Source organism: Lissotriton helveticus, chromosome 9 (assembly GCF_964261635.1).
Source record: "Lissotriton helveticus chromosome 9, aLisHel1.1, whole genome shotgun sequence".
NCBI classification, from domain to species: Eukaryota; Metazoa; Chordata; class Amphibia; order Caudata; family Salamandridae; genus Lissotriton; species Lissotriton helveticus.
This window is the reverse complement of record NC_136070.1, coordinates 1,195,265,929-1,195,291,858: the sequence shown is the minus strand read 5'-3', so window position 1 is coordinate 1,195,291,858 and position 25,930 is coordinate 1,195,265,929. Positions and strand designations below refer to the sequence as shown.

The window sequence follows — 25,930 nt, the reverse complement described above, 5'->3', positions numbered from 1 at the left end:
TAAGAGTATATGCTCTCTACCTGTGAACTGTGAAGCAGTTTAGGATGCTTAGGCTACACTTTGTCAGACTAATATTCATGAACTTCAACATAGGGCTGAATGTTCTAATCTATCGCCATACAAGGCATGATTCTGCCCCTCCTGCGATACCGGAAAACAGCCTGACCTGCCAACTATATGGTAAATCTTGTTAGATTTTGCACTGTTCATCATGCAACATCTAAGAGGTAGAAGAGGCTTTCTAAGGAGGAAACGGACAGTCTTGGTATTTCACTGATGATCATATGTGCACCTATAGTCAAACATGTGGGACCATGATAAGCTGTTTGTAGGATATACTTCAACTGAGAAATTTAGACCAGTGTGTGGCATAAAACGAGGTGTAACCCCAAAACCGGTCCCAGGATGCTTGTTTCCGGTTCAGGGAAGACCTGGCTTGGCAGTTGGGGCTGGACTGTTCCCATAAAAAGTAGGGCCAAGACTGATTTGCATAGGACTAGATCTGAACTGGGGTGGCGAAGCGAGGTAAAGAACGATGAATTCAACCCAGATCTGTGACTGGGAGTGAGTGTCTGAAAAGTTTCAGCGCTCTGTCCATCTCCTTGCGTTATACAACGAGGGGCATTTCAGCACTGTTTTTTTCTCTACACAGCCTACCTGGAATGAGACTTGGGATTTGCTAGATCATTCAGTCGGATAATAGTAAGACATTCAACTTATACAATTTGACAATAACATCTTTCATCTTAATCATATTTTCTAGAAATCAATGGATTTGCCAGAAACTTGCAGTATAGCAAAGGTTAGCTTGAGCAGTACCACAGGCAGAGTCCCGAATACTACAGACAGAAGCCAAATCTTATGTTTACGCAGTAGCGATTGGAGAAACTAAAGTCAGAGGTCACTTTCAGATGAATATCACAAAAGTCAGACATTGGGACCTAGGAGTAACGTGTTGAAAGGGTTAGCACATAATGAGGATAACCATCATTTTCATTCAGGACACTTTAAGTACAAAGTTCCTGGTATTCCTTGTTCCAAAAGAGAATTTGCGGAGAACTACAGTGTGTCAATATAACGTCTTCATTAGAGGTGGTTAAGATTAAGCACCAAAGCATCCACTTCAACCATGAAATGTTGGCAGGAACTCGAATGAAAACTTAGGACAAAACCCTCAGGTCACAGTATTTTCTTCAATCAAAATTAATTTTGCTGTCTTCAGAGTAAAGAATCTATTACACCCACTTTAAGGCAGTTGTAAAACATGGGTATGATTTTGCCCCCAAGTGGAGTTTTAGCAGCTTGTGTGTGGAGATAATATCCTTGTATAAATAATATTTGCGAATTTTGTGAAACAAGACTTTAATTGTGCTTCATAATCCCAATGTATCCGTCAAACGTATTGCTTAAGATTTTATTACTTCTTACCAATAAGTTAAAGATATTGTGGTCAATCAGTTGTGGGTAGTATCACTTATATGACAGGCACAGCAAAACTCTATAGCATATTCATCATTGCTCTACACTGGTGTTTATAAGTATTTATTGATGAAGTCATTTATCAGAAAAGTAAGGAACTATTAACATCACGAAGAGGTATTGTTTTGTTTAAATGGGTATGATCTGGAGATATCTACTATACTTGCAGAAATAGATCGAATGTACACATTGTTTATTAAATGAAGTCCTTGAAAGACTATCTTAAATATAATCATAATTCTATTGTTTTACGGACTCTAAATGTATGGAACACAATCGCTTAACTATGCTTTAAAATAGTTTTGAAGGAGCCATCAGCGTTGTTTTAAGACAAACCACAATACATGCGCATGACTGACAACGTGTTTCCTGGATTATGATCCAGCACCAGAAGTATTCAACTGACCATTTCAGTTGAAAACTGGGAGGGTGCATAGCATGGGATCAGAGATGAACAAGCCTAAAGTGAGCGAAGCTCAAGACTCTTGGTGCAGAATAGCCAGCAAATGCAGACATGGTATAACCTATTCCGAGAGGGAATACAAGATGTCAAGTTGGGTCTGCTCAGAAAAACTGGATCTCGGATTCCAAGAATTTTCACATCCTACAATTAAGACCTTGGAGGGACTACCTATCTGAGGAGCCAGAAGAGGAAAGATCTTAAAAGACCATTCAAGTTATATCTGCCACCCAATATTAGAAGATGTTTTATGTAGCAGATCTAAACAGATAGCCACCCTCAAATAGCAATGACTGCCTTGAGAATACCCAGGTTCAACAGGAACCATGTTAGTCTACCAAGAGCAAACATGAAGAGCACATCGGTGGTACTATCCTCATCAAGCCACCCTTTCTGCTTATAGCATATAATATACACTTCTGGAGTATGTGATGTCTCCATATCTGCCCATATTTACATGTTTAAACCTCATAATCACATTGGTTATTTGACCTCACTCCTGCATGTCCCAGTCTTGACTTATCCGGTGCCACTATGGATCCTTTTATAACTCCCACAGCGGAAAACCCAAGTACAGACTGTGGGGCATAAACTTCAAGTAACACATTTTTTTGTAATGTATTCTTTTCTAGAAAGAAAGTGTATACACAATTGGAGGACAGCTCCTATAACTAGGCAACACATTATGGAAATTTAAAATGCTTCTTCTCCAGAAAGTATTTTCTAATGTTTATATCCTTCTGGTCTCACAATCAGGCTTAATTTCCAGGAGGATGAAAGAACTATAAATAAATAAAATGAGCACTAAAGATCTAGGCATTCAATCATACAACCATAGCAACAACTAAATTATACAAAGTGCTGTACTCAATTCAGAACAGAAATTGGGGTATAATTCCAGGTCCTTCCTTAGGCACAAAACTGGACATTATTTGAAAAAAGAAAAAAATACACAATTGCATCCACAAGCAGTACTGCTAACAATTGATCATGTAAGGAAATCAAACATGCATGGTAGCAAGACAGGTGGATGCCCACCTCCTGTCACAGGCCAGTCACTTACCCCAGGATTCAAGAACAGATTGATATGCTTGTGGAGCAGAGCCTGATTTTGTTGGTTGCCAGCACAGAAATTCTGAAGGAACTCATGGGCAAGCTTCATGATCTCCTGCATCCGGGTGTCCTCGGCCTAAAACGGGCATATAAAATATATGTTAGACAGTTTATGTAGCAAAGGAGTCTACACACTGCAAATTACATTTCTCAGCTAACAGTATTCAGGATAGATCCATGATTTACTATCCCTCTCAGTCTGCTAGTAAATTTTTACAGCATTCATAAGAGTATTTTTAGTTAGTGAATACCATCGCAGGTCATATGAAGTAACGGTCTGTTCAGCAGGAATTTAACACTAGGCTATAATATTCCAGATCGTGAGGTCCAAGTGTGCATGAATGCATACTTTGCATAGTGCCAAATATGTAGGCACATATGTATGCATTAGTATGTATTCAGTGCAGATCTCACTCAAGTGCAGCAGAGCACACTACAGAGAATGGTTTGTGCAGAACCGAAAAGAACCATATCCAAGCCAAACATTGTAACGGACAAAGAAAAAAGTACAGGCCAGTCCCAACACGTAACACATTGCCTCCAAAATACATTTTGGGACCTGGCACAGTTAAATGGAAGTTCTAGTATCTGGTCACAGCTTAAACATGATGAAGCTATAGTTAATAATAAGCCCGACCCCACGGAGACTGTCGAGACCAAATGAGGGAGGTAGGAGACATTGATGAGGCAGACTGGAGGGAGGCGCTGGCTTCGCCTCGTGAGGTGGCTATTCAATCATGGCTATGGCTTGTTCAACTTAAAATTCTCCACTGTGTATACTATACAAGGGTACTCCTCCATAAAATAGGGCGGTCGGGCACACCGATCTGTCTCAGGGACTGCGGAGAGCTAGGGACATTCTTTCATACCATCTGGAGCTGCCCCAAGATAGCAGGATATTGGCGGGCAGTGATGAGGACGCTCACCCAGGTCACAGGAGTAACTGTTGCCGGAACCGTGGTGCTGTTTGCTCAATATATGGGAGCCAACGGACTTAAATGCAACAACTCAGGGATGGGTGACCCTTGGAATAACAGTAGCGAAGCGAAATACTGCCCAACGTTGGGGGTCTAGAATAGGCCCCTCTCTGGCTCAGTGGTGCAAAGATATGGATCTGGCAATGGTAGCGGAAAGGTCAGTTTTTATTCACTGTGGGTTTCCCAAAAAGTGGGAAAAGGTGTGGGGGGGGAAGGAACTCCTATCGAGGAAACATGTGAACCACCGCCTCCTGAGGACTCTGACTCGGATGCGAGTACTTGACTACACTGCACAGAGCGAACTGCTAGATGATAATCGGGCATATGTGGAGAGGATACATGAGGTGAATACTTGCAAGTGGAACTATAAGAACCATGGGGTCAGATGTCTGTTTACCTACTATGACCTGTAGGCATGTCCTGCCAAATATATTGTACTGGAAATGGGGTACTGTGAGAAGTGGGGGGGAAATTACATGTTTACTAGTATGGTCTGTTTGCACGTCATGCTAAGTGAGTTAGCATGGAAATGTATAGATAATCTTCATAAAATTGTATTTTTTTTTTAAAAACATGATAAAGCTCTTGTCTACATTCATTCAAAGCGGTTACATCCCCTTTTCGTTTCCCTGCCAAACTTCAAAATAGGAAGTCAAACAAAAGTACCAATAAAGGTGCTAAATACAACAGCAAAAAAAAAAAAGGTGTTGATGAGCTCTAGTAGCTGGGGCTCTTGAAGGTTTTAGCCAAATGGAGTATTTGTTTGTCATAGTTGGCATTTTAAAGAGACAATCTTGCAGAACACTGTGTAAAACATCTTTTCCTAGAATGAAAGGGTGTCCATGGTGTTGGAACCAGGACTACCGGCCCACTTAGGGTAGCGAGGAACAGAGTGGAAAAGCTAAATCCAGAAGGCAATTGTGACGTACTTGCGCAACACTCACTACAACACCCCAGTGAAAACCCACCAGAAAGGACACCACACAGTCTTGGTTAAGTAGAAAATAGAGATGCTTTAATAAAGGTATGAAGATTCCAATGTGTAATAAACTAAGATTTAGACTTTTCACTTTAGGGAATTGTTCACATTAGTAAAACAGTAAATCACCTTTCCTCACAGTTGTCTAGCATCAGGTTTCTGAATACATTCAGTGAGGCAATTTGACAGGTAGACTAACACCCATTGATCAATAAAAACATATTACAGGTTAAACCATTTAGATCAGTACATCAACATCTACTTTCGTGAGTGTAAATTTCCCCTTGGACAAGCATTTTAATAAATGAAATTATGTTTTAGCATGTTGCCAAATCAATTTGAGTTAAGCTGAAAGAAGAAAATGATCTTAGGGTAGGAGTAATGACGATCTTATATTGTGCGCGCTGTTACTTCCTCACTCCAGCGCAAAGCTATATTCCTGGATGCTTTACTTAAGGAAGAAAGATTGAATTCTGGGACCTCCTCTCGTGAAAAGAGCCAGTCACAACGTTTTTTAAGAAACGGGGTTTCCTTAAGGCTTAGGTCATGTTCATGATACCCACAGTCACCACCATATGCCCCCACTTTGCCTTTCCCTCTTTCTTCAGGCCCTCCCTCCTTTGTGCTGGCCCAGATACCTGCGCGCCCGATCGGTGCCCGTGTTATGTCCTCTTTGAGGCAGACTGGAGAGGCCGCGCTACCCCGGTCTTCCCGCTCAGGTCTTCGATCACTTCACCTGAGGCGGGGCGGGAGCCTCAGAAGAGCCGTGACTTGTGGATTTTCGTGGCCCCAAAGTGGACGGGCCTCCATGCGTCGGAGCGGCAGACGGCAAACCAACCAGGCTCTCTGGCAGTCGCGGTGGCCTCCGCTCCGTAGAGGAGCTCCGACTCCCCTGAGCGAGGTGATGCGACGCGCTGGGCGGGAGTCCGGTTGCCTAGCGACCCCGCCAAGCGTCTCACCCGAGGTTGTGCGCCGCTCCCTCTCTCACGCTGGACGCTAGATCCGCTTGGCACCCCTCAGCACCTAGGCCAGCAGCACATTAACGCCTGTCAGCCTCAGTGCCACAGTGCTTGCGGAGGGCAGAAACGCAGAGTAAAGAAATGGGGGGTGCCAAAGCGCTGGCAATCTCAGGCAACACATGGCGCAGGCACAATCACTACCCCTGGCCAGGTCAAATCATAACAAGGGCTAAAGTCTTGGCCCCACTTCTCTTCAGGGGTCGGGGCAAAGGTCCCTTGTTCTACGTTGCTCAAGAAATAGGCCACAGCGTCACCCTCCAAGGTTACTGAAATCAGGACAAAGTCCCTCTCACCAACAGTTGTATTAGGTTCATTCTCCTGATGAGTGGCCATGCGTAAGCTTAGTTCTGGCAAACTTCTCACAGGCAGGGCCAGATCAGCAGGAAGGAGGGCAGCACCCACAACCAACTTGCAGCCCCTAGGATTAGTCAAATCAGCCTGAGTCACAATCCCCCTACTCTGTAGTCTGCACTCCAGCCAGCCCAGTAATGACAAAATGGCCGCCCAGTGTCCTCCCTTATATAGCCTAGGCCCAGGTCACCAGAGTGGACTGGAAGGTTCTGGAACCCTCTAATGTAATCCTGTGGGCCAGAGCTCTGAGGTAATATCTAGCAGGCGTCCATCTTAGGAACTCACTCTACCCACCATTTTAGGAAGGCGCACCTGTACCTCAGCACTGGTTAGCAGTGGTGGGGCACCCGGAGACCTAAGACCACACAAAAAGGGTTGGGGGGAAAAATTATGGGAGGCAGAAAGGGACAGAAATAAGGGGCGACCATCCAAAAGCTGACAGGTCTAACACATGGGCTCAATGGTTTTCAGAGTGAGTATGGGACTGAAAGAAAAAACTTGGACAAACAGGATATCACATTTGTAGCTAGTTCTGGAGTTGGAGAGAAGATTTGTGGAGCAGCAATAAAGCCTTGTCTGCAATTGGTTAGGAAATGTATAGTCAGCTATGTAATAGATTGTTACTATGACCGGGTAAGTGGCCCAGTTTGAGTGCAAACTACACCCTTATGCCCCAACAGGACATCTGTCACTCATGGATTATCTACTCAAACAGAAAGAACGCTTCCTGGAGAAAATAAATCAGGCTGACACGACATCCACTAGTAAATCACACCAAGAAAACACCCTAAAGATAATGGCTTTCAGTTGCAGTGACTGAGATGAATTTACTCAAACATACCTATGATTAGAAGCTTAGAAGAGCTAAGGTCATTCTGCATACTTCATACTGGAACACTGAACATAAGGGATAATTGAGATTGGCTTAGTGCATAATTGAGTCTTCGATTCTTAGTTCAAGACCAAAGGGTAAAATGTTGGTAAGAGCTGGAAAAATTGGTAACGTTTTATAAATCACATGCAGACTTAATCAACTATAGTACAGTTCTATAGGGAACACGGGTAGACAGTAAGGAGTGGCACAATGTAAAAGCCCTTAGCCCTTGTACAGATCTACATATAACAAACCTGACCTTCTCATAAGGAATCTGCAGCAGTTCCAGCACCACAGAGTGAGCACCCATGTTTCGTAGCAGCCGCTGCTGTTGCTTCCGGCTCTTTCGCACTGATGCACCCTCCTGAACACACAGCCTGCTCAGGCGGATCAGAATCTGCAAGTAGAGAACAACAGTCAGAGTAATTTCTCGGGAAGATTACACGGAGTATGCAAGGATATTGGACTATAATTCTAGGATCGTAAATTAGGCCACACCATACTAGAGCAGAGGACAGGTACAGGATCTGAACAATCTGAAAAAAATCTGTCTTTCACGTGAGGAGCACCAAGGTGTGGGAAATGTACCAAGTTGTACCCAGAAGGTATAGCTAGTATATGGGTGCAATTAGTATAGTTAAGGAAACAAGGGTTGACAGTGGGGGTTTGGGCTGGGTGGGACAGTAACAAGGCATGAGTGGAGGGTCAACATTCCATTAAGTTGTCAACCAGGATCTCCGAGCAAACAGACTAGGGGACAATGAACCATCAGACATCGGGCGTTAAAAGAGAGATTTGAGTAGGATATAACCAATGTGGTAACATGACAAATGTTGGTTAAGTGTCCAAGTCTGTGGAAATGTTAGTTAGTCCTTTCTTAAGCAGACTTACTTTAAGGAAGCTTGGCTACCGCTCTTTCCTGGCAGGAAGTTTCTTCTAACAATCCTCATTTCTCATCCTTTGCACCCCCACCTTTGACCCTTGCCCAGCTCAGCAGTAGAATTAACGATAAAAACGCAGAGCCCGTGTGGGTCCGCATGGACGCACAGTTACTTGGATTCGAATGGACTCAGACCCTCTCTGACAGAATTGCGCTATATGCGGACGATGTCCACTTTTTCCTAACAGATATTAATCAATCAGGGCCGCAGATCCTCGAAGTCATGCAAATTTTTAGCGAGACCTCAGGGCTCTATTTTAACCCTGGCAAATCCACCTTATGGGAGCTGGGAGGTCGATCGCGGGCGGGAGCCTGGGCCTCTGCGTTACAAGTGACGACTGGGGGCCTTAAATACCTGGGAGTATTCATCTCGGAGGTTCCCTCGATCGCGTGGGAGCGGAATATTGTGCCTGTGTGGAAGCGAGCCAGAGCGGATATCAAAACGTGGTCCTGCATGCCGCTTGCCATTTATGGCAGGTCTGCTATCTTTAAAATGGTGGTCCTCCCCAGATTACTTTATCAGATACAAAATCGTCCGCATCTCATCCCCTCTTCATGGTTTCAGCAGGTCAATGGGGCACTGGGTCAGTTCCTCTGGGCCGGGGGGCTGTACGGGTTGCAGTGCGTACATGCTTTCTCTCCACCTACTGTGGGGGCTTGGCGACGTCGGATATCCTCTCCTACTATCAGGCGTCCCATCTCCTCGTCCTCAATGACTGGTGGTACGGGGATAGGAGGGACCCGACGTATGCACTAGAACGTCGGTTGATGGGACCTCACTCGCTTCATACTGTCCTCCATGCGGCGCGGATACGGCAGACCCTACCACCTGGCAAGCAGTTAGTATTCCAAATTTGGAGGCAGGCCCTGCGGCGTATGGGATGGTGGAATACTCGGACGGGCGAGATGCCCCTTTGGCGCAATGGTAGACTTCCTGGCTTGGCTGCGCTTCAGGGCTTTGGGGGGTGGGATAGCATTGGTATTTCCATGCTGGGGGACGTACTGGCGGGGGTGACACTGAAGTCCTTTCAGGATTTAAGCCGGGAATTTGCTATGCCCCGAACTCAGTTTTTCAAATACCTTCAATTCCGGCATGCGCTTTCACCTTATTTGGTGGGATTGGAGTCGCTCCCCGAGTTTAGTCCCCTAGAAGCAAAGGTATTTATGGGAGATTTGGGGCCTAAAAAGATATCCCCTATATATCAATCCCTGGTCACGCATTGTTCCCCCTTGCTGCAGAAGCTACAGGATTCCTGGGAGGCAGATGTAGGTACCCTGGAAGAGGAGGACTGGCGGGAGGCATTGGCCGGACCCCGGGGTGCAGCTATATCCATGCGTCTCCGACTTATACAATTCAAGTACCTCCATAGGGTGTACTTCACTAGGCAACAGCTTTGGCAGGCGGGTCTGATAGGCTCCCCGGATTGTCTGAGATGCGGGAGGGAGGCTGGGACGTTCCTACATACGGTTTGGAGCTGTCCTGCGTTGGCCAGGTTTTGGAAAGGGTCTGGGACTGTCTCTCCGAAGTGCTTGGGTGGGAACTCCCCCTAACACCACAGCTGGGCCTCCTTCATGTACTGGAAGGGGTGGGAGGGAACATCTACAAAAGGCATCTGCTGTTGTTGGGCCTCACCCTGGCTAAGCGGGATGTGGCTAGAGCCTGGAAGGCTACTCGAGCGCCTACGGCCGTAGCATGGAAGAGGGGGCTTGACTTTTGCATGGGTCTGGAGGAGCCGGTGTTTGTTGCCCGGGGCTGCCCTCGGAAACACTTCAAAATGTAGAAACGGTGGGCTGAATATAGGGGCCTATGGCTTGAGCCTCCGGTGGACCAGGATCTCCTGGTTGATGTGGGCTGAGACACTGCAAACAGTTCCGCGTCTTGGGTTTGGTTGTGCTGTACAGAAGCGAAAACGAAGAAGGTTGACCATGCGACGGGGGGGAAGGGGGCAAGGGGGGAAGGGGGCAAAGGGGGGATGGGGTAGGGGGTTTTGGTATATGGAGGGGGTGGGGGGTAATGTCTATTTCCTGCTCCAGTAATTGTTGCTTAACCATTTTGTTTAAAATCGGATTGTGTTTCACTGCTTGAAGCTTACAAGTCCTGCAGTTCTCTGGAGTACAGAGACCTGCATATTGTGTACAATCTTCAATAAAATCATTTTGTTTTTTTTTAAACGCAGAGCAGCAAAATTATCCTTTGGGCTCATTCAAAAATGCTCCCATTCTCAGACTCATTTTACACAGCTGCCTATTAAGTGTATCCATATTGTTCTCCAAGGTTGGCCTTTTGCCTGCATCGCCATCTATCGTTTCAGCACCCACTTCATCTGTTGTAGTTCTATTAGTAGTACCACTAACTAATCCACTTAAGCACCATTGTTTCTTTTAATCATAACCCTCTCCTGATTAATAAACACCCTTCACAGAAAAGGAGATATTTTTAAATCACTTTACACAACTATGGCCAACAAGTCTCCCTCGTGGTGGAGGTTGGTTAATCACTTGAAGACCCGAATACTCAAATGATTACAACCCGATGACACTATCCACCTTTCCACACCAGCGGAGAAAAAACATACTGTGCAGTGAAAGTGAGGTTGAGGGTTAATAAAATTTACTGGACTCTGGATTGTTGACACAAGTGTTTCATTCCTCACTGATTATAAGTAGTTCTATTGGCAACAGGTCACCCACCTCCACAAACCCATATCAGAATGCCACACCTACATTTCAGAAGTTCTGTTCTATTTATTTCAGTAGTGAAATAACTAGAACGAACAATTTATGTAAGGACGAGCCATCAGATGTCAATGGCCAGAAGATTTTAACACATTGACCGGGGTCTAAAACAAAATATTGAGTCGGATGAATACACAAGGTGGGGTCATTTTGTAGTGTTGTGGTTATCACAAGTGTGTATGCTATTCTGGGTAGGGCTTTAGAATGCCAGAGAGTAGCTCCAGCAAAAGCGAACTGCAGTGAGCGTCAGTCAACACGAGCTGTAATTTCACACCCATCCATCATGAATAGACATTGTCATGCCCAACGTAACTACTAACATTTGGTCTAAATGTTCAACTCCAGTTGCATTGCCACATTTGCACTTTAAATTATTTACTAAATTACAATTTTCCGGGTCGAATCATCTCATATTTATCACTCTTCTGGAATCCAACATTTACTTTGCCCCCTTTACTTCATCAGACCCTTAATGTCCCATCACTTGGGGAACACCTTTATTTTCTCTGCATTTAGTTCAGCCCTCTCTATGCCCAAGCCTGAATAAAGGTACTAAACCGGTTTTAAGGTTTTAAAAATAAATACAATATTTGTCAAACCTTTTCTTAAGATCAGGCTGATGTAAATAGTAGAAAAGTAATCAATTTAAAATTGATAAAGGCTTATGGGTAGCGGGCAAATATTAAGAATTATTTTAGCTACATTTAAATTCATAGAATTCAAAAACGTTGAAAGCCATGGTTAGTATTCAAATGTATTAAAAATAAATTACTAAAACATGCATTTAATACAGTGCAAGGTTATGCTTAACTGGATTAAAATATATTTACTTTTAATTTTGAAGTAGTACAAATATGACATTTAACTACTAAATTGCTGAGTGTTCGGCGTATGGGACTCCAAGCGTTTATTAATTTTGAAATATTCAATTAAGGTTTGTGTAGGTATAAGAATGAGGTAACATTTTTAGTAATTCAAATAACATTGAATCAAATTTCTGGTTCTGACAAGGGTTACCATTAATGAAAACAAATGACGTCAAAGCTAAAATAAAGATAGTTCAGTAAAGCTAAAGGAAAAGGAGAAGCACCAAAGTGAACGTGGTAAAATATAAATGTGACATAGTAGAGGTCATTTCGGTATAACAGTTAAGGTTAAATGAACGTAGGATAAAGTGATGGAGGCAAAATCGAGATGTGGGGAAGTAAAGGTAGTCAGCACCAGGACAAACCACCATTTATTTAATAAGCATTAAAAAAAAAAAAAAAAAAAAAATTGTCATACTGGCTATTCTGCCATATTGCAGATTATTTTTCCACAGCATTTCAAAATTACAATTTACTACATTTGTTTGCCGCTTTGTGGAATCACATTGCTTTAAAAAAGGATTCCAGGCATTTGGAGATTTGTTCAGCTTTATGTGCCAGTCCAGAATCAGGAATCGGCCGTACACATGCAGCCTTTAGTCCAGGAATCCTATCAAGTTCTATCAGACATGCATTTTGGACATTGCAGCTCGGTCATAATCCGGTATTTTAGGGTGGATGGCCAGTAAGTAAACCGATACTGCACACTAATGCCTTATAGTTGAGCTTTTTCTATGATGTCCTTCATGGTCCAGACATATATGAAACATTATTACCTTTTGTATACCTATTATAATGCCAACAAATTGTTTTTTAAAGTTGTTTTTTTAGAACACCGTACAGAAGTGGCATTCAGATGCACAGAAGTTTGTTTCAAATTGATGAAGTCCATTCTGGAGTAGAGCAATGCTCTACAGGGAGGAAGATTTTGGCATCAATTCCGGTCACAGTCCACTGTTACAAACTGAACAAGGAGAGTGCAGATTGTGTCAAAGGTCCAGGCCACCTGCGTTCTGTTCTTAGCTGTACAACAAACTGAACTAATTGTGCTTTGATAAATTGGTGTTTGTATTAAGGGAAAATAGATCCTTTAATTTTAAACCGATTTTTATTGTATTTCTCATTGTGACACTAAATGAACATCTGTTGTCGTCTGGTACTGGATCAAGACATCGCATAAAACAGACCGTTAGCACCAGTCATCTTGCATAATCACTTTCCTCCCTCAAATTTGCTTGCAAACTGTAAACACTCTCTCCACCGTCATGAGTTGCAATTACAGTCATTAGGAGATTTAGTGAAATCTCGTGCTCAGGAGCCCCTTGTTGAGGTGCCAACTCAGAAATGCCAATAATCCGTTCCTTCTCTATCCAGTTGCTTTGGATGTAGTGCATGATTTCCCCTCAGGATGGTCGCTAAAGGTCTCACTCCTATTGGAAGTTGGCCGCAGCCGGCAAGCCTTCGTCCGTCAGCTCAGCAGGAGCAGGCTCCGGGTCCTTTAACCCTTCCACTAGGACCTCCTATGCTCAGGCCACATCTATCTTGCCTACAATCCTCTTAGCTTCTCTCAGGAGTACCCCCACCCCCCTCATATGTCTCCCACCTCTTCAGGTCCCTCTTCCAGGCACCCACTATGGGTCCTCCAAGGGTCTTCCAATGTCGTGTGAGCGCTCGTTTGGCCAACAGAAAAGCCAGGTCTTGAAATGTACTAGTAACCTTGTTTATGGTTTAATGAGGGAAGCAGCTTAGTGGGCAGTGACCGGGGGAGTAGAGTATCAGATTCTCTGCGACGTCCGACAAGGTCCTCCCTATCACCTACTAATAACTAATCAAGGAGGGGCAGGACCAGAGCATATTAAGGATTTCAGTACCCATTTCCCACACTGTGGGCAAGCTGCGTCAGTGTGAAAGTATTTGATATAAGATAGGCTGCGAGTAAAATGTAAAGGTTGATTTAAATCTGGCATAGCGGAAAACCTTAGGGATCACTTCCCTTGTAGCGCCCCCACCCCCCCCAATGCCTTTTCACTGATCAGGACACCCAGAAATATTTCCCAACGAGACCTCAACGACTCTAGGGGTTGTAGTGTTTCATTGCACATTGACCTATAGAGGACAGGCAATATACTGGCAAGTGTTATGGGCCCGAGGCTCTGACAATCCTGTTCTTTATTGCCGCTGGAATGCAGCGGTGACTCCGCCATAATAAGCAGAAAATTGCCCTGTGGTAGGTCAAAGTCAGCGCGAAATTCCTCAAAGGAGAGAAGCGCACCCTCCCTAAATAGAGCACCTAATATTTTTGCCCCAGCTGCCGCCCTGTCTACAATTCCCATCCATTGTCCGAGGAGAAAATCGGTCCTTTACTGGGCTTTGCAGAAACTGCTGCAAACAATCCGCTGAAAACCTCAGTCCGCATTAGGTGACAGAATGCGTATTGAGCTGGTGAAGCTAACCAGCACCTCCAACCACTGACAAATGGAGCTGTTTCTTCGCTACACATCTACAAGGATGTGATCCACAGAACCCCTACAGCATCTGAGAGTTCTATTATCTTAGAGGAGGGAAAAAAAATTTAAACACCTTATTCAGAAGAAACCAATATCCACTACTTCAATGTTTCACTAGAAATAGACAGACCAAAGACCTTTCTTCACTGACGGGGGAAGCATGTGCTAGGATTGACGACTATTTTGTGTTCATACCATCTTACAAGGGATTGATAGGAACCTCATTGAGTTTGCCATAAGATAACTTTAATTTCACCTAAAAATCTTTCTGTTGAGATATTGCAATGCAGGAAGGCGAGTGACTTGCTTTATCCTTTGCCCCTACCTGACATTTCGCCATTTCAAATTATTTAAAAATGACATTTCTGCAACAAAATATTTTGCTGTAAAGTGGACATTAAGAGATCAAAGGGGTGTGTTTAATGGACGAACATGCAGATGTCAGAAGGTGGCCTTTGAACACCGAAAATATTGAAGAATCTGCACCCTGATCAGCTGTAAATACTCCAAGAAGTTACAGTAGTTACTACACACAACATAGTCAGCCACCTTACCTCCTTCACCACGCGGTAGTTGTAGCTGCTGGTACTTTCTGCTTTTTTAGGCTTGTTGGAGCTTTCCTGCAAACAAAGACTTCAATCTCAATACATAATTTTGAAAATGAGGCAGTAGGTGTAATAAGTGGGCTCATTTGTTTCCACTCAGCCACGACTAGTCCCAGGGAGCATGCTAAGGGCTCGACATGGCGAGTGTTAGGAACACGCAGACGGATGCACACTGGGAGAGGTCTATCAGACAATGGGTTAGCAGGCCGGAAGACTGAGCCGAAGGAAAAGACCAGCAATACAAACCATGAAATTAATCCACAGTGATACTGGGATGACTGCTGATAAACAAATTTGACCATTGCAGAACTATTTTGATATATCGTGATTGTAGCTGTTTTGGTGCTGTACATTGCTCAAAGCTAAAAGTTTTTTTTTTAAATAGGAGATATTCAACAAAGTCAAGAAAATAGTGATGTGGGTAACAAGAGACTCCTTTTGAAACATGAATAGGCCTCCATGGCAGTGGGAGGCAACCACCCCAACCCGGGGCTTTTCTTTAACAAGTCATTTTCAGGTGTATAAATACAAATTTTTACTTTAGAGTTAGAACGACAACTCCCACACTGCATCTTTGACAAAGGCTTAGGGCTGAAAAAGGGTGTTCGCAGGTAAGCATTAGAACAAACCAAAGTTGAAGGCATGTTAAACTTCACATTTGCATGCATGGTTGAAGAATGAATAAAAAAGACGCTCTTAAAAGTGCAGGGTGACATAATTAACTAGAAATGTTTCCCTACCAGTCTCCTTAAGGAGGAGAAGCTTTAGTGCCCTGGATCTGAAACTTTTTTTTATTTCAAGGCTATACAAAATAGTCAAATAATGAAATGGCTGTTCATTTACCTTCTTAGCCTTCTGCTCATTGCTACTCGGAGCACCATCTAGAGTCTCGTCAGGGCCCTGCCCCTTGTACACCCACAACTCGGACTTTTCCACGATTGACCTCAACTGGTCCAGATCCTGCTTGATCTGTTTGTAATTGTCGACATCTTGGCTGGTGACCAGCAACTGAACCTACAGGAGCAAACATGGGATTGTTGCATTAAGAGTACAAGTGGCATTTATGATCTGGAATAGTGCTTAAAGGGAGTCTCACATCATGCACATGGATATGTCAGTGTGTTAGATTCCTGTTGCTCCTAGTGAAAAATGTGTTCCATCTCACAATACAAATCCCTAATTAAATCAGGATGGTAATTGTTTACTTATTCACAAGTAAATCACCTCGAGGAAGATATGAGAAAATGGTTAGATGCCACCTACTAAATTACTGACAGATGTATAGTCTTTATTTAAAATGTACTGCTCTAAAAAGTATCTGCTTTTCCCCCCAAACATACCAGGTGCCTTTCCACAGACCCACCTCTTTGAAAAAGCCCTGAAAATATTGGAATATGCCTTCAACCGAAATAGCAACAGATTAAACCATTTTAGATGTCTGCCTCTTCACATGCATACAATGTTGTATTCCAATACCTCGCTCATTGATGGAAACGTTTCTTATCTGTAAACCCAGTTCTCTCAGGGGAATCTTCACTGAATTCATAAGAACTGAATAGTCCTGGACACATATGGGGATCCTGGAGCACTTTCTCAATATATATTTTCCAAAGTGTAGAAGTTCACCTTCCTTCAGGAAGGCCTGTAGAAACACTTTGGACCAGAACATTGTAGAGCCTATAAGGAAGGCTATAATGGTAAATGTCGTCACATTGCATTACAAAAAGGGTAATAAATAACCATGTATAAGTATAGTTAATCCCAAATACTCTGGTAGAATGCTTACATCTTTCACAAACCCTTTTTTAAAAAAAAGAAAGATTAAGGAAAAAGGGGCAGTGTAGCCTATAGACTCATTATTTGACGGTAAATACAGTGGCTGCACCTTTAAGGGCCAGAGACCACAAGTATCCCATCATTCCATGCAGGAGGCAGTTTCAGTTCTTTTTGACGAGATGTGGCAGCATCACAGAGCTCTAATAATCGCCTCTCACCTCCACTGGGGAGGCAGGCGGGTTGGTTTACGGCTTCGATGGAGATTCTCCTGAGAGAGAACTATGATTACGGGTAAGAAACCTTTCCTTATCTTTCAGCGGATCTCCATTGTTAGTCACGAGCACTGAATAGAATAGCAAGCCCATCCCCAACAAGAGCGGTGGAAAAGAGAGGAACGACCAATCTACTAAATCAAGGAAATACATTTCTCAGGTAAGCCTGCCATACTTGAGCGTCTGTTCTAGCATCTGAACCCAAATAATGTCTGCTAAACATGTTAACAGAGCTCCACGTAGCTGCTTTACAGATTGCAGCAATAGGGACATTGCTCAATAAAGCCACAGTAGCCGCTGCCAGTCTAGTGGAGAGTGCTTTAGGCCTACCAGACAAAACCTTATTTTTCTTCTGATAGCATAACAGAATGCAAGATACTATCCATATGGGCTGTTAGGATGCGGCTACACCTGTACCAACTAGCCCACAGTTCATAAACAATTGGCCCAAATTTCGGATATCATTTGTTTTGTCCAGATAAAACTTTAAGACTCGCCTAACATCTGGAGAGTCCTTTCAGCAGGTGTGGAATGGTGCAGAAAGTAGGCAAGGAGATAGTCTGATTTATGTGAAAATCCTAAAAGACTTTAGGTTGGAATTTTGGGTGAATCCTTATCACTACCTTACTGGATTGAAAAACTGTATGGTTCATGAGAACACAACGCCTGGATTTCGCTAACCGTACGTGCCGATGTGATCGCTACGAGGAAAGCAGTTTTCGAAGATAGGTATTGCAAGGACGGTTTGAGAATTGGCTTAAATGGGGCCTGCATGAGGTGGGAGAAGACTAATTGAGCTCGCAGGGAGGGTATCGACACCTTATGGCAGGGGAAACCTTTCAACCCTTCTAAACAAAATCTTTGATTATTTTGAAAAATGTTTTGTTAAGGACATTTTCTGTAGGCAGTAGGAGCAGATGAATGAACTTTTATGGAAGAGAATTGTAATTCAGGTTTGGCCAAATGAAGTAAGAATGGAACAATTACATCTTGGCAGGTTGTTGGATCCACGTTCTTGTTAAAACACGAAAAGAAAAATCTCTTCCATTTGAATGAATAGGCCGAACATGTTGACATTTATTCAGCCTCTGAGAATGTTCATGCATTCTTGTGGAAAGTTAAGATGCCCATAATGAACAAGTTCAGAAGCCATGCTGCCAAACTCAAGGAGGAGAGATTGGGGTGAACCATCTGGCCTCCGAATAAATGAGAAGATCCAATCTGCACGGCAGCTTGAGATGTGGATACTCTGACCAGTGAAGAAGGTCCATGAACCACCATTGACGTGGCCACTCCGGTGCAATCAAGATTATTCGGGCTCTCGATTATGACAGTTTGTTGAGAAAAGGGTGGATCAGAGGAAAGGCAGAGAAATTTGCCTTACCAGTCAATCCATAGAGCATTTCTGAGTGTCTTTGGTTGGAAGCACCTTTAACCCCTTGCATGCTAATGATGGCCCCCAGACGTCATGCACTACGGTGCTCGTGTGCTGATGATGGCTGGGGGTGTCATGACCGCACCCGCGATCGGAATGTGCCGCACAGGCGCAGAATCGCGGCAGCATGCAAGGGGTTAAGCGAAGCCAGGGCAATTTTTGTTTTCTGCAGTGGCGAATAAGTATGTGCGGAGAGCCCCACATTCTTAACAAATCCATTAAAGGTTTTCTTGCAAGACTGCCTGGGGAGTCTGCCTGAACACTTTGAACATCTGGGAAATGAGTCGCAGTGACCCGCAAGTCCCTGGATATTAGCCACTTACAAATTGTCTGGGCCTTGTGAGATAAAGGCCTGGACCTCGTTCCCCCCCGCTTGCTGAGCTAGTACATAGTTGTTGTGTTGTCTGCCTGGACAAGCAGGGATTGTGTCTTGAAGACAGAAGAAAGGCCTTCAACACTAGATGAACTGTTCATAACTCGAGGAGATTGATGTAATCTCTCCGAGACTACGTTCCCTGGATTTGGAGGTGATCCATGTGTGCTCCCCATCCTAGTAATTAGGCATTGGTCACAATGACCTGTGAAGGGACATCCTGATGAAATGACATCGCTTGAGGCAGAATTGTAGGACAGCACCAACATTTCAGAGACTGCTTCAAAACAGGGGAGAGTGCAATCTAGCCTTCTCCAATGCCTGGAAGCTGGACTCACTGATCCTCAAGACGTTCCTGGAGAGGACATATGTGGAGACGGGCGTTCGGAGTTCGAAAGATACACAAAGCGGCAGAGAAAAGAGGACACTGTTCTCACTGTGGGGTGAGACACATTCATGAAAGAGTGACTCTTCAGACTGATTGAGAAGTCTTGTTCAAAGAACAACCTTGCTTGAATTGTGCTGATGGAGGCACCCCAAGTAATGCAGTCTTTGGACTGGAGCAGAGTCTGATTTGGCGTGATTGCTATGCAGACCTAATCGTTGGAGAAGATGGTTGGTCAACTGGTAATGTAGTTGGGCTTCGTGCGGAGTTGACGCCTTGATAAGTCAATCATCTATATATGGGTAGACAAATACTGAGATTCCAGAGGTGTGCAGCTACTACTGCTGTAAACTTCAAGAAAGCTGTGGGGGCTGATTTGAGGTAAAATGGAAGTACTTTGTACTGGTAATGATCGTGACTCACTACGAACCTCAAGAATTAGCATACTTCTAGGCTATTGGTATATGAAAGTACGCATCTTGGAGGTCTATTGAACAGAGCCAGTCTCACTGGTGTAACTGGGGATAGACCTGATGCAGTGCCAGCATTCAGAATCTCTTCAAATCCACTTGTTATCCAGTTTTAAATCGAGAGTTAATCTGAACAGGTTTCTGGGACTTTTTTTTAAACAAGTAAACGGGAATAAGGATAAATTACTTACCTGTAATCCTAGTTCTCTTCCAGGGGTATACACAAAGTCATAAGCAGTGAATAATCCCCGCCAAGGTTCGGGGATCCCGGAGCTTATACATATATATATATATATATACACACACACACACACACACACACACACATATATATATATATATATATATAAAAACATATGTACATACATATGCAGGTGTATGCCTAGAAATTAAAGTTTGTAAACTTGTTTAACTATACACCTAAATATGTAGGAACGTACATATATGTAACTATGCAGCCCAAAGTAAGAATTCCAACCAAAATAGGGACAAACAGCCAGAAAAGAACTCAGCAATACTTGTAGTAACAAAGAAAACATTTAAGACTTCTTGTAATAGAGACCATATACCCAAATGGTTTCATACAAGGATCTTTTATTTTACAGAACAACCGAAAGAAAACAAGTAATTGCAGGCAGTTTGGCCCATAGGCTGCATAGGAATAACTGTCCTAAGACAGAAAAGATAACTGGCACCTTGCCTTTAAGAATCACAAGAATCCAGGCACTTTGCCTTTTAAGAACCTCAGATTGCCCTCTGCTCCCATCATGCATCACAGGTGACAGTTAGGTCAGTTCTTTTTGTAAAGGCGTATATTCCAACATGAAAAAACCCTGTAGTCACTTTTCCCATCCGGGGAGGAGGGAGGGGTGCTTATGACTTTGATGAGTAGACCCACGGAAGAGAACTAGGATTACAGTTAAGTAGCTTGTCCTTCTCTTCCAGGGGAAACTCATCAATAGTCATAAGCAGTGAATAGAATAGCAAGCCCATACCCCACACTTCGCGGATGAGCAATGTAACACAAGGAATACAAACAATTAGCAAACAGATGCTATTATGAACTAACCAAACATTCCTCAGAGATGCTTGGCCTACTTGAGCATCTGCCTGAGTGTCTGAATCTAAGCAGTAATGACGAGAAAAAGTATGAACAGATCGCCATGTAGCTGCTTTGCAAATCTCGGCTATGGGGAAATTTCTAAGTAGGGCGTAGTAGAGGCTTTTCCCCTTGTCTAATGCGCTTTAGGTCTCCCCTGAAGAGATTTATTCGCTAACTGATAAGCCAAGGAAATACAAGAGACTATCCATCTTTAGATGGATCGTTTAGAGGCTGCCAAACCAGTATTGATAGGACCATAATTAACAAATAATCGGTCTGTCTTTCCGATACACTTGGTCTTGTCCAAATAAAACTTTAACACTCTCTTAAGGTCTAGGGAGCGTAAGGCTCTTTCAGGTGGAGTTGAAGGATTAAGGAAAAAAGTGGGTAAAGTGATTCCCTGGTTGATGTGGAAATCAGATACCACTTTCGGCAGAAAAGTGGGATAAGTTCTAAGAACCACCCTATTTGCATGAAAAACCGTGTAAGGTTCCTTACAGCATAAAGCTTGCAGCTCGCTAACTCTACGAGCAGAAGTAATTGCTACCAATAGCGACACCTTCCAAGAAAGATGCTGCAAGGAAGACTTGTGTATTGGTTCAAATGGTGCTCCCATTAACTTGGTAAGGACTACATTGAGCTCCCAAGGGGAAGAAGGCGCTCGCACTGGTGGAAACACCTTTAATCCTTCTAGGAAATCTTTTACTATAGGCATCTTAAAAAAGGAACCTTGTGTAGGTGACTTTCTGTACGCTGTTATAGCAGCTAAATGTACCTTAATGGATGAAAACTGTAGACCCGACTAAGCCAGATGCAATAAATATGGCAGGTTAACTTGTTCCTGCCCTGTAATCGGATCATGTCCATTATTCAAGCACCATATATAGAAACGCTTCCATTTAAAAGCGTAGGAAGCTCTGGTAGAAGGTCTTTTTGCTTCCTTCAGGATGAACATACAGTCCACTGGCAAGTCTAAATGCCCATATTGCAAGTGTTCAGGAGCCATGCTTTTAACCTCAGCGCGGGGAGGCAGGGATGAAACAGTCTCCCCTGTCTCCTGGACAGTAGGTCTGGGCGACAAGGCAAACTCCAGTGCGGAACCTCGGAAAGTTGAAGCAGATCCGGGTACCACCACTGGCGTGGCCACTCCGGGGCGATCAGTATCATCCTGGAGTTGGTCTTGTAAAATCAGGTGATCAATGCAGGAATGAGAGGCAGAGGGGGAAACGCATAAAGCAGACTCTGGGTCCAACTTAGGAGTGCATTCCCAACTGATCCTGGTTGGCAAAACCTGGATGCGTAGATGGGGCATTTGGCATTTGTCTCGTCTGCGATCAAGTCTATATCTGGAAAGCCCCATCTTTGGAAGATGTCCAGAGCAACTTCGTTGTTGAGCACCCAGTCATGTGCGTCTATGAAGTCTGCTTAGAAAATGCACCTAGACATTTAGGACACCTGGGACGTGAACTGCCTTGATGGTCAGGTTTCTGGCCAGTAACCATTTCCAAACCGTTTGTGCCTCATGGGACAGAACTCTGGATTTGGTGCCTCCCTGCTTGTTTAAATAAAACATGGTGGTGGTGTTGTCCATCTGAATCAAGAGGGAATTGGACCTCAGAGATGGGAAGAAGGATTTGAGAGACAGGTGAACAGCTCTTAGCTCCAGAAAATTGATATGGAAACCTTTTTCCGTGTCCGTCCATAGGCCTTGCACTTGAAGGTGATCCATATGAGCACCCCAGCCCTGCAGACAGGAGTCCGTGATGATGTTTTGTGTCGGAGTCTCTTGGAGAAAAGGAACCCCTGTCATTAGGTGTGATCTCTTCGTCCACCATCTGATGGAGTCCTTGGCAGACTGGGGAAGAGTTATTCGATCCTCCCAGCTTCCTGAAGCCTGTGTCCAATGGTCCTCCAGAGCCTGCTGAAGTGGACGCATGTGCAACCGGGTATTGGGCACTATGAAGATGCAAGAGGCCATGGACCCTAGGAGAGAAGACACCTGTCTGACCGAAGGATGGAGAGTTCGAAGCAGCTCTCGAGACTTCACCCTGATATATGCAAACCTCTCCTCCGAAGGACACACGCTTCCTTCCACTGTGTCTAGAGATGAGCCGAGGTAGTGAATTTTTTGAGTGGAATTGAAAATCGATTTCTTGTAATTGACTCTTAGATCTAAAGTGCTCAAAATTTTGAGGCTGTACGACAGATGCGACTGAAGTAGAGAAGGAATGGAACTCTTCAGAAGCCAGTCGTTGAGGTAAGGGTAAATGAAGATTCCCTTTTTGTGTAGAAAAGCTGCCACTACCGCCATGCACTTCGAGAAAGTTCTTGGTGCAGACTTGAGTCTGAATGGCAGAACTCGAAACTGGTAATGATGCCGAGCCACCTGAAACCGGAGAAACGTCCGATGTTTCCTGGACACTGGAATGTGGAAGTAATCGTCTTGTTCAGAGGAAATACAGTTGTTTCACTTCACCGTTAAATGCATGATGCGCTCATACCGCCCAAGCCATACATAGAAATACAACAGGACATTACGTCATCTTTCAGCTAGGCACTGGTAGGCACTGGTAGCCCCTGCACTGTCAGCGTGCAGTGCACATTCTTTCTTGAGTCAGGTGTCCTAATTCCGTCGCCAAGCTGCATAGCGCCGTGGGACTCAAGCTATTTAACACACATTCTTCCAAGATAGTCGTCTTCCATTCAATAAAGCAGGTAACAAAACATCCAACTCCCCATCCCTCCCATCCTCCCCGCTAACAGACTCACACCCATCCCCCCGCAATCCGTCCCCCCCATGCTCCCCCCTCCCCGCAGACATGCCGCCTCACCAATGCCATGTGTGCCGCTCATAATGTATCCTGCACACTCCAATTAAGACCTGTGGCAATGGACTAATCCCCATCCGAGAGAAAGCGCCCAATTAGGCGTTCCCACCCCCGTCTACCCGGTCATCACCCTGATCGCAGCTGAGGTTCCACACCACCTAGCAGGCACGCAAGATCAGGAGGATCAGTCCTCTTCGTCAGTCAGGTCCTTAAGTAGGTCCGTCAGTGCTACCCAGGCTCTGGCTGTGTCCCATAGCTTGTCACGGTCAGTTCTACTAGCGAGTTGAAGTTGGAGGGTCCCCTCGTAGCCCGCCCACTTAAGAAATTCTCTGAGCCAGCGCCCTGCATTAGGGCCTGCGGCTGCTTTCCAGTGACTGGTGATTTCGCGCTTGGCTAGAACCAGACCCAAATCTAAAAACTTGCTAGTAGTTTTGTTGCGGGCATTGTGGGGGAACCAGTGCAGTAGACAAACAGCTGGAGTACTTTGTAGGTCCCTCTCTGTCACCTCAGTCAATTTTGTCATTATCCCTCCCCAGTACCCCCGGAGTATAGGGCAATACCAGAACATATGCATGTACCCTGCATCCTCGAGTCTGTATCGCGGACAGGCCGCAATAGAAGAGGTTTTGATGAGGCACGGTGATGCAGGGTTTCGAATATTACTGAGGTCGAAACCTTAGGCACTGACAGTTATATTAAGCTTACTTGCTCCTCAACATAACACCTCATTGAAGGTAGTTAAATCGTCAATAGGCAAAACTCTTGCGCGAGGAGTAGAAGTACATGTAGGAGAGTAATCCCTTATTGACGTTCTAGAAGAAGATGTCAACCAGGTAGGATATTTTCATCACCTTCTCTTTGTCGAAGAGTGGAAAGAACGAGATCTATCCCTTGTTTGTCTCTTATGGGGACGCGGAGAGCGTGACCTGTGAGGGGTTCTTCCTCTGGAAGACAGAACCGTTGAAGATCTTGATCTTCTAGGAGACACTGGAGGAGACCTTTGAGGAGTCTGAACCGGAGATCTAGAAAAATGGGAAGGAGAGTAGGTTCTGGAATAGTCTGATCCAGGGCTGCTAAGGACCCTAGTTGTTTAACATCGAGGTTCTCCATCACCCACCGGAGAGCCCTCCGGTGAAACTTGGACAATGTGAAGTCCTGGAAAGTAAGAGCCAGCAGAAAAATGAGACGCCACGGCAACTTCCTCAGGTGTCACAGCAGGCTCTTTGTCCCTCAACGTAGAAGGCCTCGACGTCGACAAATGTTTCTCCCTCGACGTCAATCTGCGAATAGACCTCAGCGGCAACACCACTCTTTGTACAGAAGATCTCGACGGCGACAGGTCACGACGTGGAGATGACAGACGCCGACCGCCTTCGACTGTGAGGTGATCTCGACGTCGAGCGATGGGCAGCTCTTGACGTCGATCGTTCTTCATGCCTCCTTGACGTCGGCAAACTCTTAGACGTCGACCTAGGACGAGGTGACAGAGTGCCTAGACTTCGACAGGTGTTCAGAGGTCGAGTCTAGAGGTCGAGTCTAGACGTCTATGTATGCTTCGACGTCGACAGGCCTTTATCTTGACCATACCTTGATCCCAAATTATGACGCTTCGACGTCAAGGCCTTCCTCGACGACGGAGACTCGCGCAGTCTTGCATCGGAGACTGTTCAGGCCTTTTCTTCGACGGTGGTACCGACACTGAAGGAGAACAATCCAGAACCTGCCTTTTTCTAGATGATGAAGAGGCAGTCTGGTGTCTGTCGATGAGATGGATGAGAGGAGAGCTCTTGATGACCAAGGCCACTTTCCAGATGGGCTTTTCCCCTCTCCGCCACTGCTTGCAGGTGAATACTCTCTATCCCTGAGAGTCCTTGAGGAAAACCTCTTGCAGTGGTACCAGGAGTCTGCTTGATAGGAGGAAGGCAGACATGCTATACACACAGAGTGTGGATCCGAAACAGCCATTTTCTTCCCACAGGATGGACAATTTCTGAAGAGAGCTGGCATTTTGACAGAAAAATATGAAAAATGTGTCAGAAAAATGTAAAACCTTCACCAGCACAGGAAAATTGCTAAACAGCAAGAAAAATAACAATTTCTGACTAAACAGTCAAAAAAACTGTAGAGCTCAAGCTCCAGGATCCTCTCAGAAGGAGCCGGAAAAAAGAACTGACCTGTCACCTGTGGTGCATGATGGGAGCAGAGGGCTCTCTAAGGTTCTTAAAGGCAGTGTGCCTGGATTCTTGTGATTCTTAAAGACAAGGTGCCTGTTAACTTTTCTGTCTTAGGACAGTTATTCCTATGCAGCCTATGGGCCACACTGCCTGCAATTACTTGTTTTCTTTCAGTTGTTCTGGAAAATAAAGATCCTTGCATGAAACAA

General features: G+C 44.5%; 1 protein-coding gene across 1 annotated transcript in view; it reads right to left on the bottom strand.

The window, feature by feature from the left end:
- Nucleotides 1-25,930, bottom strand: part of ITPR1 (inositol 1,4,5-trisphosphate receptor type 1) — a 1,533,308-nt gene that overhangs the window by 638,366 nt on the left and 869,012 nt on the right. Inside the window, exons 26-29 of the mRNA XM_078661662.1 lie at nucleotides 15,750-15,920; nucleotides 14,856-14,921; nucleotides 7,512-7,649; nucleotides 3,003-3,128 (exon numbers count right to left, since the gene is read on the bottom strand). Coding sequence (XP_078517788.1) covers nucleotides 3,003-3,128; nucleotides 7,512-7,649; nucleotides 14,856-14,921; nucleotides 15,750-15,920 — 501 coding nt within the window. The remainder of the gene's footprint in view (nucleotides 1-3,002; nucleotides 3,129-7,511; nucleotides 7,650-14,855; nucleotides 14,922-15,749; nucleotides 15,921-25,930) is intronic.